Source organism: Wolffia australiana, chromosome 8, assembly GCF_029677425.1.
Source record: "Wolffia australiana isolate 7733 chromosome 8, ASM2967742v1".
Classification (NCBI taxonomy): Eukaryota; Viridiplantae; Streptophyta; class Magnoliopsida; order Alismatales; family Araceae; genus Wolffia; species Wolffia australiana.
In genome coordinates this window covers 17,562,534-17,573,768 of record NC_135842.1, presented here as the reverse complement: position 1 = coordinate 17,573,768, position 11,235 = coordinate 17,562,534, and the positions used below count along the sequence as shown (strand labels likewise).

Below are 11,235 nucleotides of genomic sequence, written 5' to 3'. Positions count from 1 at the left end.
TCAAGAGAGAAAATGCTGGTTTTATGCTTGATGCCAATTATGACAATGATTGGTTGCAGCTGTTGATTGGTTTCCATAAGGATAAATCAAACTGAGACACTTGGCAAAACAGTGTTAAGTCTCGGAAAAAGCTTCATTTAAATCTATAAATCTCTTTAAATTAAATCAAAGATATATTCTGACTCACATAATTAATTTCTTTACGAATTATGTACCAAAATTACAAAAAATCTTTTAAAATCACAACATCGCTCCAAAAATAGAACGAATCTATTTCAACTTAAGAACACCCATATGTCACCATTTCAATTCAAATAAATACGTAAAATTCAAGCGATTATTAAGATATATAACCCGTTGTCAAGTAGATGGATTGATAGATATATAAAACAACAAAAAGGATACCCAAACATAGGAGTCTGATAAGGTGATACTCTTTACCTTTCTCTCTCTCTCTCTCTCTCTAAGCAATTCTTAATCTGGAGCAGACCATGTCAACGTGGCGCCTCGTTACTGGAGGAGCTCCATCAGAGGGCAGAATGCAGAGGAGAGAGGAACCATGGCGGTGACCCTAAGGTGTTGGGCCGCACCACTCCTGGGCCTGGTCAACGTCATCCAAAACGGCTCCCCCTCCAGCCCACTAAGAACACCCTGCACTGAAAAAACCAAAAAAAGGGCAAAACGGTCATTCCCCTCACAACCCACCGTCAACGGGACGGACAAAGCGGTCACCCGACTCCTCGTTGACCGAGCACAAGTCAACGAACTCGTCGGCGGGCCCACCGACCAGCCCCCGCGCGACTCGATCGAAACAAACCACCGCCAAGACCTCGTCCGCCGTCGCCACGGAAATCTGCGATCGTTGACCTTGAAACTCGATCGTTGACTGTCGAGGGTCAAACGGCGGAGTTTGACTTACCAGGAGACGGTAGAAGCGGCGGAAGGGCCGGGAACAGCGGCAGGCGGCGGCGCCGCCGTCGGCGACGGGCCGCTCGCAGACGGCGCAAGCTTGGTAGCTTATAGAGCTCGAATCGACGGCCAGGATCGTGCAGATCCCCATCCACGGCGTAGCTCGTTCCACGACAGCCATCCGATCTCCGGCTCCGACGATCGCTTGGGTTTCCTTAGAACAATGATCGAAGCGGTCCTAGGGTTTTATTGGGGTTTTACATGGCTTTACTAGCCGTCATCGTCAACCGCTTTCGTCCTTATCTAGGGTTCAAGGATGACGGTGACGGCTAGTAAAATACTGTAAAACCGCTGTTTGACCGGTCAAGAGTCAACCATTGAGTTTCAGGGTCAACGATCGTAGATTTCAGTAGAGAGATAGATGGGGAGAGAGAGGAAGAGAGATAGACGGGGAGAGAGGAAGAGAGATAGATAGGGAATGAGTGAAAGAGAGATAGAAAGTGAGAGAGAGATAAAGATAGATTGAGAGAGAATATAGTGCAGGGACGCTGACGGAATGGTAATTTCGCCCGTGGAAACAAAAAAATTATCCCGTCCAAGACTTCAGACGATTGACGGGATGAAGAATTGTCCGCCCGTCCCCGGACGAGACGATTGCTTGGTCCATGGATGAAATAACCGTCCCATATGGGGCCTTGGACGGGGGACGGGACGGTTATATCGTCCTGTAGGAGTATAGTATGCGCGTGACAGGTCCAGCACATGCTGCGCCACATGTCAATTTCTGGGTGGTCTAATGCTGACGCACGCCCTGTTTCGTTCCCGGACGTTGGACGGGACAGTTTCAGATGGCACAGGATGTGGACGAAAAAATGGGACGTGATGAACCCTGGACGGGACGATTTAGACGAAACTCTAAAAATTGGGACGTAGGGTGGGACAAACTTTGTCCCGTCCTGTCCATCATCCAGGTCCCGGACAATCCAGAACTTTAAGAGAGACAGAATGTGTTTTTCACTCTCCGTCGGTATTTCTCTCTTCATCTCTCTCCACTTTCTATATATCTCTCTTTCTCTCTCTCTCACTTGACCTACCTATCTCTCTTTACCTCTCTCTCACTTTCTATCTATCTCTCTTTCTCTCTCTCCCTATCTATCTCTCTTTCACTCTCTCACTCAACCTATCTATCTCTCCTTCACTCTCTCACTCAACCTACTATCTCTCTTTTACTCTCTCACTCGACCTATCTGTCTCTCTTTACCTTTCTCTCACTTTCTGTCTGTCTCTTTCTCTCTTTATCTCTCTCTCTCTATCCCTCGATCTATTATTACTCTTTCTCCCCCTCCCTCGATCTATCTATCTATCACTCTCTCTCTATCACTCACTTTCTTTCTATCGCTCTCTATATCTCTCCCTCTCCTTCCATTTCTCTCTCCTTCCGTTCTATCTTTCTCTCCTCTCCTCTTTCACTCTCCCTTTGTCTATTACTCTCTCTTTCTCACTCTCCCTTTCTCTAATTCTTTCTCCTTCGCTCTTTCTCACTCCCCCTTTGTCAATTAATCTCTCTTTCTTACTCTGCCTTTCTCTACTTCGCTCTCATTCTCTCTCTCTCTCTCATATTCACTTTGTCTATTACTCTACCTTTCTTACGCTCACTTTATCTATTTCTTTCTCCTCTCTTTCTCACCCCCACCTTTGTGTATTACTTTGTCTTTCTTACTCTCCCTTCCTCTATTTCGCCCTACTTCTCAGTTTCTCATTTTCCCTTTGTCGATTACTCTTTCTTTCTTACTCTCATTTTCTCTATTTCTCTCCCCTCTCTTTCTCAATCTCCCATTGTCTATTTCCCTCTATCCCAGTCTCCCATCTTTTTTCTCTCTCCCTCTCCTTCTCAATTTATCTCTCTCTCCTTCTTTCTTTCTTTTAGTCTCTCTTATTCTTACTCTCCCTTTCTCTTTATCTCTCTCCTTCTCAATTTATTTATTTCTCATTCTTCCGTTCTCTATTACTCTTTCTCTCTACCACTCTTTTTTACTTTCTTTCTTTCTGTCTCCTCTCGTTTTCTCTTTTTCACTCTCCCTTTCTCTATTTCTCTTCCTTTTTCTCTCTCATTCTTTCTTTCTCTCTTTCTCACTCTTCCTTTCTCTCTTTCTCACTCTTCCTTTCTCTATTTCTCACTCCCCCTTTCTCTATTTCTCTTTTTCTTTGTCTCTATATCTCTCTCATTTATTTCTCACTCTCCCGACCTCTACTTCTCTCTTTCTTTCTCTTTCTCTATTTCTATCTCTCTATCTTTATCTATCTTTCTCTATTTCTGTCTCTTTCTCTCACTCTATTTATCTCTACCTCTCTGGCTCTCTTTTTTCTCGTTCTCTCTCTCTCTTTCTCTCTTTGTCTCGCTTTTTTCTCTTTATCTCTCTCTCTCTCTCTCTCTCTCTCTCCTCTTTATCCCTCTCTTCTCTCTCTCAGTCTTTTTTTTCTCCTTTTTCTCTTCATGATGTGTACGCTAAGTACACGGTACAGCTCAGTGCCATGCATTGAAGGTACCTACGGTCGTAAGATCCAAGCTCAAAGACCCATTTGCATCACCGCTTAAGTAAAGGGCTGTAGGAAGGTCAGAGATCGGTCGGTAGGACTCGAAATGACAATCATTTTGTTCTCACCGCATCGTATTTGATTGGTGCGGAATGACTATCCAACTTATAGAGGGAAGTATCTTCTCATTATGCACTTCGATCCGAGAGGTCTGTCGGTTTAAAATATGCAATATCCTACCCTAAATCAGTGTCTAATGCATACAGAAAAATCATTAATGGTAGTGTTTGCCCGTCTCGATACCGGTACCGGATGACAGTATCGGGACGGATGCTGTATCGGATACCGGAAAGGCAATTTCCAGTATCCGTTCATTCGATATCCAGATATCGGATATCAGTATCGGATATCGGTTGCTACAGTGCCGATATCCGATACCAATATCCGTCTCGATGTCGAGATCCGTCGCCGTCTCCGGGGGAAGGATGACGATATCGGATATCGGGTGTGGATATCAGTTTTTGATATCCAACACCGATATATTTTATAAAAATATATTTCATTCATTATTAAAGAGCGATTAGGCGAATCAACTTGCAGTCGAGGGTATTTAGAGCTTTTAATTTGTTTATTGGCGCTGTAATATATACAAGTCAAACTTTTTTTCTTCCATATGGGATAATCGCAGGATTCCGAGATTAACAAACTCTGAATACTTTATCCCATATGGAAGATAAAAGAAATTTCTGCCTGTATTTATTAGATGAAGTATTAATATCATACATATATATTATATATAAGCCGATTGTAATAAAAAATCTAATAATATAATATTAATTCATTTAATATATATACCTTGTGTAATATATACAGCGCACGATTTTATATATCTTCCATATGGGATAACAGGATTCAAATTTTAATGTAAACTGCGAATCCTGTTATCCCATATGGAAGAAAATAAAAATATTACATTGTATATATTAATCGAGGTTGATAACATATCAAAACGTAAGTCGTTAGATTTAAATAAACCAATGAGTGAGATAGATAGCTTTATTTTTTTCAGTCGATAACGGTACCGATATCTGGATATCGAAAATCGATATCCGGTATCCGTTGCGTCCCCCTACCTATGGTATCCGGTACCGATATCCGTCTACCCCTCAGAGACGGATATCGTCCGATATCCGATATCTGGCACCGTCCTATTTTTCCCCGGATATCGGATATCGGTTGTCCCATACCGGATGACGGATGGATATCGGTTGGGCGAACCCTAATTAATGGAAAGCATTCCTTGCATGGAGTTTCAGGCAGAAAGCCATTGTCTCTTTCTTCAGCGAGTAACCTGATGAATTCAATAGCCAGTTTTTCTATTCTCAGTATCACGAGGATACGTGTTGGGTAAGCTCGTATGGAGGAATTGAACACAAATATCTAATCTGTAATTCTATCTGTATTCCTATATCTATACATATATTTATCTATCTCTATCTCTATCTCTATCTCTATCTCTATCTCTATCTCTATCTCTATCTATATCTCTATCTCTGTCTCCATCTCTATATCTATCTCAATCTTTATACCTACATATTTCTCTTTCTCTATCTATCTATATCTATGTCTATCGATCTCTATCTATCTCTATATCTATCTTTATCTCTTTCTATATCTCAATCTCTATAGCTACATATTTCTCTTTCTCCATCTATCTCTATCCCTATCTCTATCTATGTCTATCTATCTCTATCTATCTTTATCTCTATCTTTATCTCTTTCTCTATCTCAATCTCTATACCTACATATTTCTCTATCTCAATCTCTATACCTACATATTTCTCTTTCTCTTTCTCTATCTATCTCTATCCCTATCTCTATCCATCTCTATCTATGTCTATCGATCTCTATCTATCTCTATATCTATCTCTATCTCTATCTCTTTATCTATCTCAATCTCTATACCTACATATTTCTCTTTCTCTATCTATCTATACCCCTATCTCTATCTATGGCGATCGATCTCTATCTATCTCTTTTGATCTCTATCTCTATCTGTGTCTGTATCTTAGTCTCTATATCTATCTCTATCTCAATCTCTATATCTACATATTTCTCTCTCTATCTATCTCCATACATATATCTATCTACCTCTACCTCTCTCTATATCTATCTATCTGTATCTTGATCTCCATATCAATCTCTCTCTGTATCTCTATATCTCTACCTCTATCTTTATCTCTATCTTAGTCTCTATATCTACATATTTCTCTTTCTCTATCTATCTCTATCCCTATTTCTAGTATCTCTAGCTCTATCTTTATATCTATCTCTATCTCTATCTTGACCTCTATATCTATCTCAATCTCTGTCTTTATCTCTAACTTGACCTCTATATCTATCTCTATCTCCATCTGTATATATATCTTTATCTCTATCCCAACCTCTATAACTACATATTTCTCTTTCTCTATCTATCTCTACCACTATCTCTGTCTGTATCTGTATCTTGATCTCTATATCTCTATATCTGTCTCAATCTTTATCTCTGTCTCAATCTCTATCTCTTCATATTTCTCTTTCTCTAGCTATGTCTATCTATCATTATCTCTATCTCTCTCTGCCTTTATTTCTAGCTCTATCTATGCCTATCTGAATCTCTATCTCTATCCCATCACCGGCATTTGTCTGTAATTTGGGTTTTATTAAGGATGACGGTGGGAGTTTTATCAGACGCAACTAAATTACTTTTTAGGAATAATCAAGAAAATAATTTCACATTAAAATGGAGATTTGTCATAAATACATGCTGTGTAATAAAGTCAACATGCCACGGGACATCTCTTGACACAACACTTTGGGACGTTGACTTTGGTGAATGCAGGCGCCCGAGGGACGGTCAAGGCCTTCTTAATTGCTGGTGCATCTTTGCAGGGTTGGGAGACCACATGCTTCTTCGGCGCCGCCGCCGTTCTCTCGTCTTTGAAGGGTCTAAGCTTCGTCCTCGGGGCGATGGCTGTGGGTTTATGCTCGGCGTGGGGCTTCTTCTCTCTCTCTAAGTTCTTCTCCCTCAGGATTCCTCTTTCCTGATGAAAGCTAGGTATATTAGTCAACTAAATTGCATAATTCCAATGAATTTTAATGTAACTTACGTCGGTTCTAAGCCGGAAAGGCTTCGGATTGGTGGGCTTGAGAACCCGGAACTTGACTCCCTGAGAGGGTTTACTCTGGGTCTTGCCTGAGCCTGCAATTGCCTGCCACAATGGTTGGGAATAAGAACAACATTGAATATTAGTGTTTGCATGGACCTGTGACGTTGACAAATGGTTGACTATAATTCTGTGGAAGTCAACTGTCTAGGGGTTCCCGTCATTATCGTCATCGGCTCGGGTTTACGAGCTGCTCAACTTCACGAGCACAAGGGAGGGAAGCGCCGGAGCAAAAAGGCATGAATTTAGAATTGTTGAGCTGAATGATTTGTCAAAGAAAAGATGAATAATTTTCTTTAACTTGGGCCGTCCTGTTGACGTTGACTTTGTCATAGTAAGTGTCAACGGGGATGGATGACGTTGACGGTGACGGACGTCTTTGTCTCAAATTAAAATAAATAAAGAAAGTAGACATCTATGAACAGAAAGAGAGAACCTTCCGAGGGCCGTCGCATCTTTTCTCCGATCGATTCTCCAATCCTCTGTGAAAGAAATCGAAGCGTGTTCTTTCAAAATTGAGCAAATTTCTCAAAGAATTCTTGGAAATCAAACGATTCTGCGAAAGAATTCAACCTGTTGACGGGATCGAGAACAGCGGCATTCTCCTTGTTTTCATCAAATTCGAGTGATTCGTCTTCGGCCTCAGATCGACATTTCGCATCAATCGATGATGGGACAGCTTCTTCTGTCTTCTTTCGATCAGATCTTGGCGCAACTATATTCAATTTCTTGATGCTCGTGGATAATTCTTGAATTGAAGGAGTTTCCAACTGCGATTTCTTCGGCGTGTGGAACCCGAGAACCTTCGCCACCGCCCTGTTCTTCGGCTGGAGTTCGCGATTGATCTTCATACTTCTAGATGCTTCTTCTACGATCTGCTTCGGTTTAGGGACGATCTTCGGCGTCGATGAACTCAAGACGGCGACGGGATGGTTCTTCAGCTTGGAAGAGATCGTCGCCTTCTCCGTAACCCTGCAGATCTTACTCTTTGTTTGTTTCGCAGGCTCAGATCGAGGACACTTTGCGCTGTTCATCAAGTTTCCTAATCAGAATTCGAAATTTTCTCAACTCGAGAAGTTGTTGATTTACCTTGGATGATGATGGCGAATCAAGGCCTTCTGCAGCTTCAAATTTGGGCTTCTTGCCGCCATGACCTAGAAGAATCACGGGAAATGACGATAAAAACATGTCTCCACCTAAAAATATAGATCAGAATGTAATAATCCAAATGGGATACTGATCTGAGCCTTCTGGAACTCTCACGAATCATCGGAATAGAAATACAAAAAGTTTGTTTTTTTTCCTAAATCAAATGGCATACTTTACTATGTTTTTTAAGACAAAATTTGATCCTGGAACTAGGCTATTTATTTCGACTTGCAAAATCCTCAGAAAAAAAAGTAATTTGTTTCTACGGAGCTCAAACAATATGCTGATAGCTCCGGTGGACCAAAACCACTATTAGCTGGCTATCTGGCTCAAATCCTATAACATAGAAATCGATGATTTCATTACAATCATAAATAAGAATTTTATATTCATCCATGGATCATTTAACTCGTACTCATTTCATTGGAAACGTTGAATCAACTGCAAGAAAAATAACGATTCCTGATTCGATTCGCCTGAAGAGATGAAGTAATAAATGCCTCACTTTTTTTGAAAGAAAGAAAAAATCAAGGAGATGAAAAGGAATTAACTGCATACTCGGAGCACGAAGTTCTTGTGGAGGACGTCCGGATCTACTTCCTCGTGGTCCTCGTCACATCCTGAGGGAAAAATCCCCAAAAAACTTCAAAAAATTAAACGATTACCACGATCTAAGTGCAGATCTAGGGTTTACCGATGCGGCCGCAGAACCAAGAACGGGCGTCGGGCCGGGGAAAGTCGGGAGCGGTAAAATCAACGAATTTGGGGGCTTCGATGTTCTCGTAGACATGGTCGATCTCCGTCCACGTCGATCCCTTCCTTAGAGCTTTCCACAAGGCCTCCATCGACTCCGGCGGAATGAGCTCGAAGAAGACGACGCCTCTCGGAAAGAAGGGCAGAGAAGGTAAACTAGTCGTTCGTTTTTTAAACGATATAGCCGTTGGCAATGTGATGTGACCGTTGGTGGGAAAGACAGACCTCCGTACACACTGCAGAAATAATGAAATAAAGTAAAGTGATTTCCATTAGTGGACATGGAGTATGCACATATCTTAGAGTTTTTAAATAGTTAACAAAACTAAAGTGATTTACATTATCTGACACAGAATATGCACATATCTTAGAGTTTTAAATAGTTAACAAACCTAAAGTGATTTCCATTACTTCACACGGAATATGCACATATCTTAGAGTTTTAAATAGTAAACAATACTAAAATGATGTCCATTGGTTGACACAGAAAATGCACATATCTTAGAGTTTTAAATAGTTAAAAAAACTAAAGTGATTTCCATTAGTTGACATGGAATATGCACATATCTTAGAGTTTTAAAAAGTTACCAAAACTAAAGTGATTTCAATTAGTTGACATGGAATATGCACATATCTTAGAGTTTTAACTAGTTAACAGAACTGAAGTGATTTCCATTAGTTGACATGGAATATGAACATATCGTAGAGTTTTAAATAGTTAACAAAACTAAAGTGATTTCCATTAGTTCACATGTCTTAGAGTTTGAAATAGTTAACACGGCATATGTACATATCTTAGAGTTTTAAATAGTTAATAAAACTGAAGTGATTTCCATTAGTTAACATGGAATATGCACATATCTTAGAGTTCTCAATAGTTAATAAAACTAAAGTGATTTCCATTAGTTGGCATGGAATATGCACATATCTTAGAGTTTTAAATAGTAAACAATACTAAAGTGATTTCCATTAGTTGACACAGAATATGCACATATCTTAGAGTTTTAAATAGTTAAAAAAACTAAAGTGATTTCCATTAGTTGACACAGAAAATGCACATATCTTGGAGTTTTAAATAGTTGAAAAAACTAAAGTTACTTCTATTAGTTGACACGGAATATGCACATATCTTAGAGTTTTAAATAGTTAACAAAACTAAAGTGATTTCCATTAGTTGACACAGAATATGCACATATCTTGGAGTTTTAAATAGTTGACAAAACTAAAGTTACCTCTATTAGTTGAGATGGAATATGCACATATCTTAGAGTTTGAAATAGTTAACAAAACTAAAGTGATTTCCATTAGTTGACATGGAATATGCACATATCTTAGAGTTTTAAATGGTTACCAAAACTAAAGTGATTTCCATTAGTTGACGTGGAATATCCACATATCTTAGAGCTTTAAATAGTTAACTAAACTGAAGTTACTTCCATTAGTTGATACGGAATATGCACACATCTTGGAGTTTTAAATAGTTGACAAAACTATGAGAAAATGAGATATGAGGAAGCCTAATGATTAGTGTGGGAACTTCTCTATCATCTCCTTGTTTGAAATTGTAGCTTGAAGAAAGCCAAGCTGTGGCATGGGATAACATGATAAATATGTCTAGAAATTTCAATTAGATGACTCATATATGAGGGTTTTGACATCATTTAGGGAGGGATTATACCATATTTACTGTTTAGTTACTTCTATGAGTTTACTGTTTAGTTACTTCAATAATGAATCGATATTGTAGAGTGACGGCTAGATATCATATCAGTATGATCCCCAAAGCACCAATCCTAGGGCATTTGATGATGATGGTCTAATGAATAGTAGGCAATAAAAAGGATTATATATGTGCCAAAAAGATGGGGCACACATCCAATGGATGCAAAAATGTAAAAATCAAATGTTCGAACTTAATCTGGATATTAAATCCTTCAAATGAGTATGGTATTGACATTAATTGTTGATAATGATAAAAAAGAGGGCAGGGTTCTATATTCTTATTTTGAAACTCATGATGTACATTGAGATCAGGGGAATATCAGTTCAAATAGTAGACAGATGTACTTTCTGGTTCATACATCAGTAGGATAAATGAGATGATGCTTTTGAAAAAAAAATGCTTAATAGACTTTCCATTTGACTTCATTGTCTAATGATATTGCACGATTAATAAAAAACCGACACGCAATACTTATGAGAAATAAGTGAATGTCAGTGTAACGGATTGACAATACTTGTGTATTCTAGCTCTTTCCTCACTTGAATACAAGGGAACTCTGAAATCGATTAACTATGGGATATATGTAATACTAATGGTCAATTCCATAGTATAGCAGGGAGGTTTGAAAAGAGAAGAAAAATATTTTTATACGTGTCAGTACTCTTGCATACTCTAACCTTAAGATAAAATCTTTTTTCTTCAAGAGAAAACCCTAACTATAGTAGACAACATATGATTAATTTAGTAATAAACTTATGAGACATGTTATACAAGGTGACTAATAAACTAAATTTTGGGTGTCTAAACATTCTTGATATTTGAGTTAATGATTAAAGTTTATAAGGTGTCTTGTAAATTTTACAAATTAGCTAGTGATGAGCAAAGGTCATATCCACATAAAATGAATATGAGAGAATTAATTCCCTTTAAAAGTGATTAGGGGATGTGAAGAGATAT

The 11,235-nt window shown here is 39.0% G+C and overlaps 2 protein-coding genes across 3 annotated transcripts; both read right to left on the bottom strand.

Moving 5' to 3' along the window:
* Positions 1-360: 360 nt before the first annotated feature.
* On the bottom strand, positions 361-1,113 carry LOC144706802 (replication factor-A carboxy-terminal domain protein). The gene is made up of 3 exons (XM_078579856.1): positions 920-1,113; positions 733-853; positions 361-656 (listed from the first exon to the last, which is right to left on the bottom strand). Exons 1-3 carry the CDS (start codon positions 1,088-1,090, stop codon positions 511-513), a joined length of 438 nt encoding a protein of 145 aa, XP_078435982.1. The 5' UTR covers positions 1,091-1,113; the 3' UTR covers positions 361-510.
* A 5,079-nt stretch (positions 1,114-6,192) lies between these two features.
* On the bottom strand, positions 6,193-8,712 carry LOC144707077 (neurofilament heavy protein). Of its 2 annotated transcripts, none has more exons than XM_078580199.1 (7): positions 8,497-8,712; positions 8,361-8,422; positions 7,743-7,807; positions 7,227-7,679; positions 7,090-7,135; positions 6,597-6,698; positions 6,193-6,530 (listed from the first exon to the last, which is right to left on the bottom strand). In XM_078580199.1, exons 1-7 carry the CDS (start codon positions 8,645-8,647, stop codon positions 6,267-6,269), a joined length of 1,143 nt encoding a protein of 380 aa, XP_078436325.1. In that variant the 5' UTR covers positions 8,648-8,712; the 3' UTR covers positions 6,193-6,266. The 2 variants fall into 2 exon arrangements, with proteins under 2 accessions (XP_078436325.1, XP_078436326.1); XM_078580200.1 differs by having other exon boundaries at positions 8,354-8,422; positions 8,497-8,567.
* Positions 8,713-11,235: the final 2,523 nt, after the last annotated feature.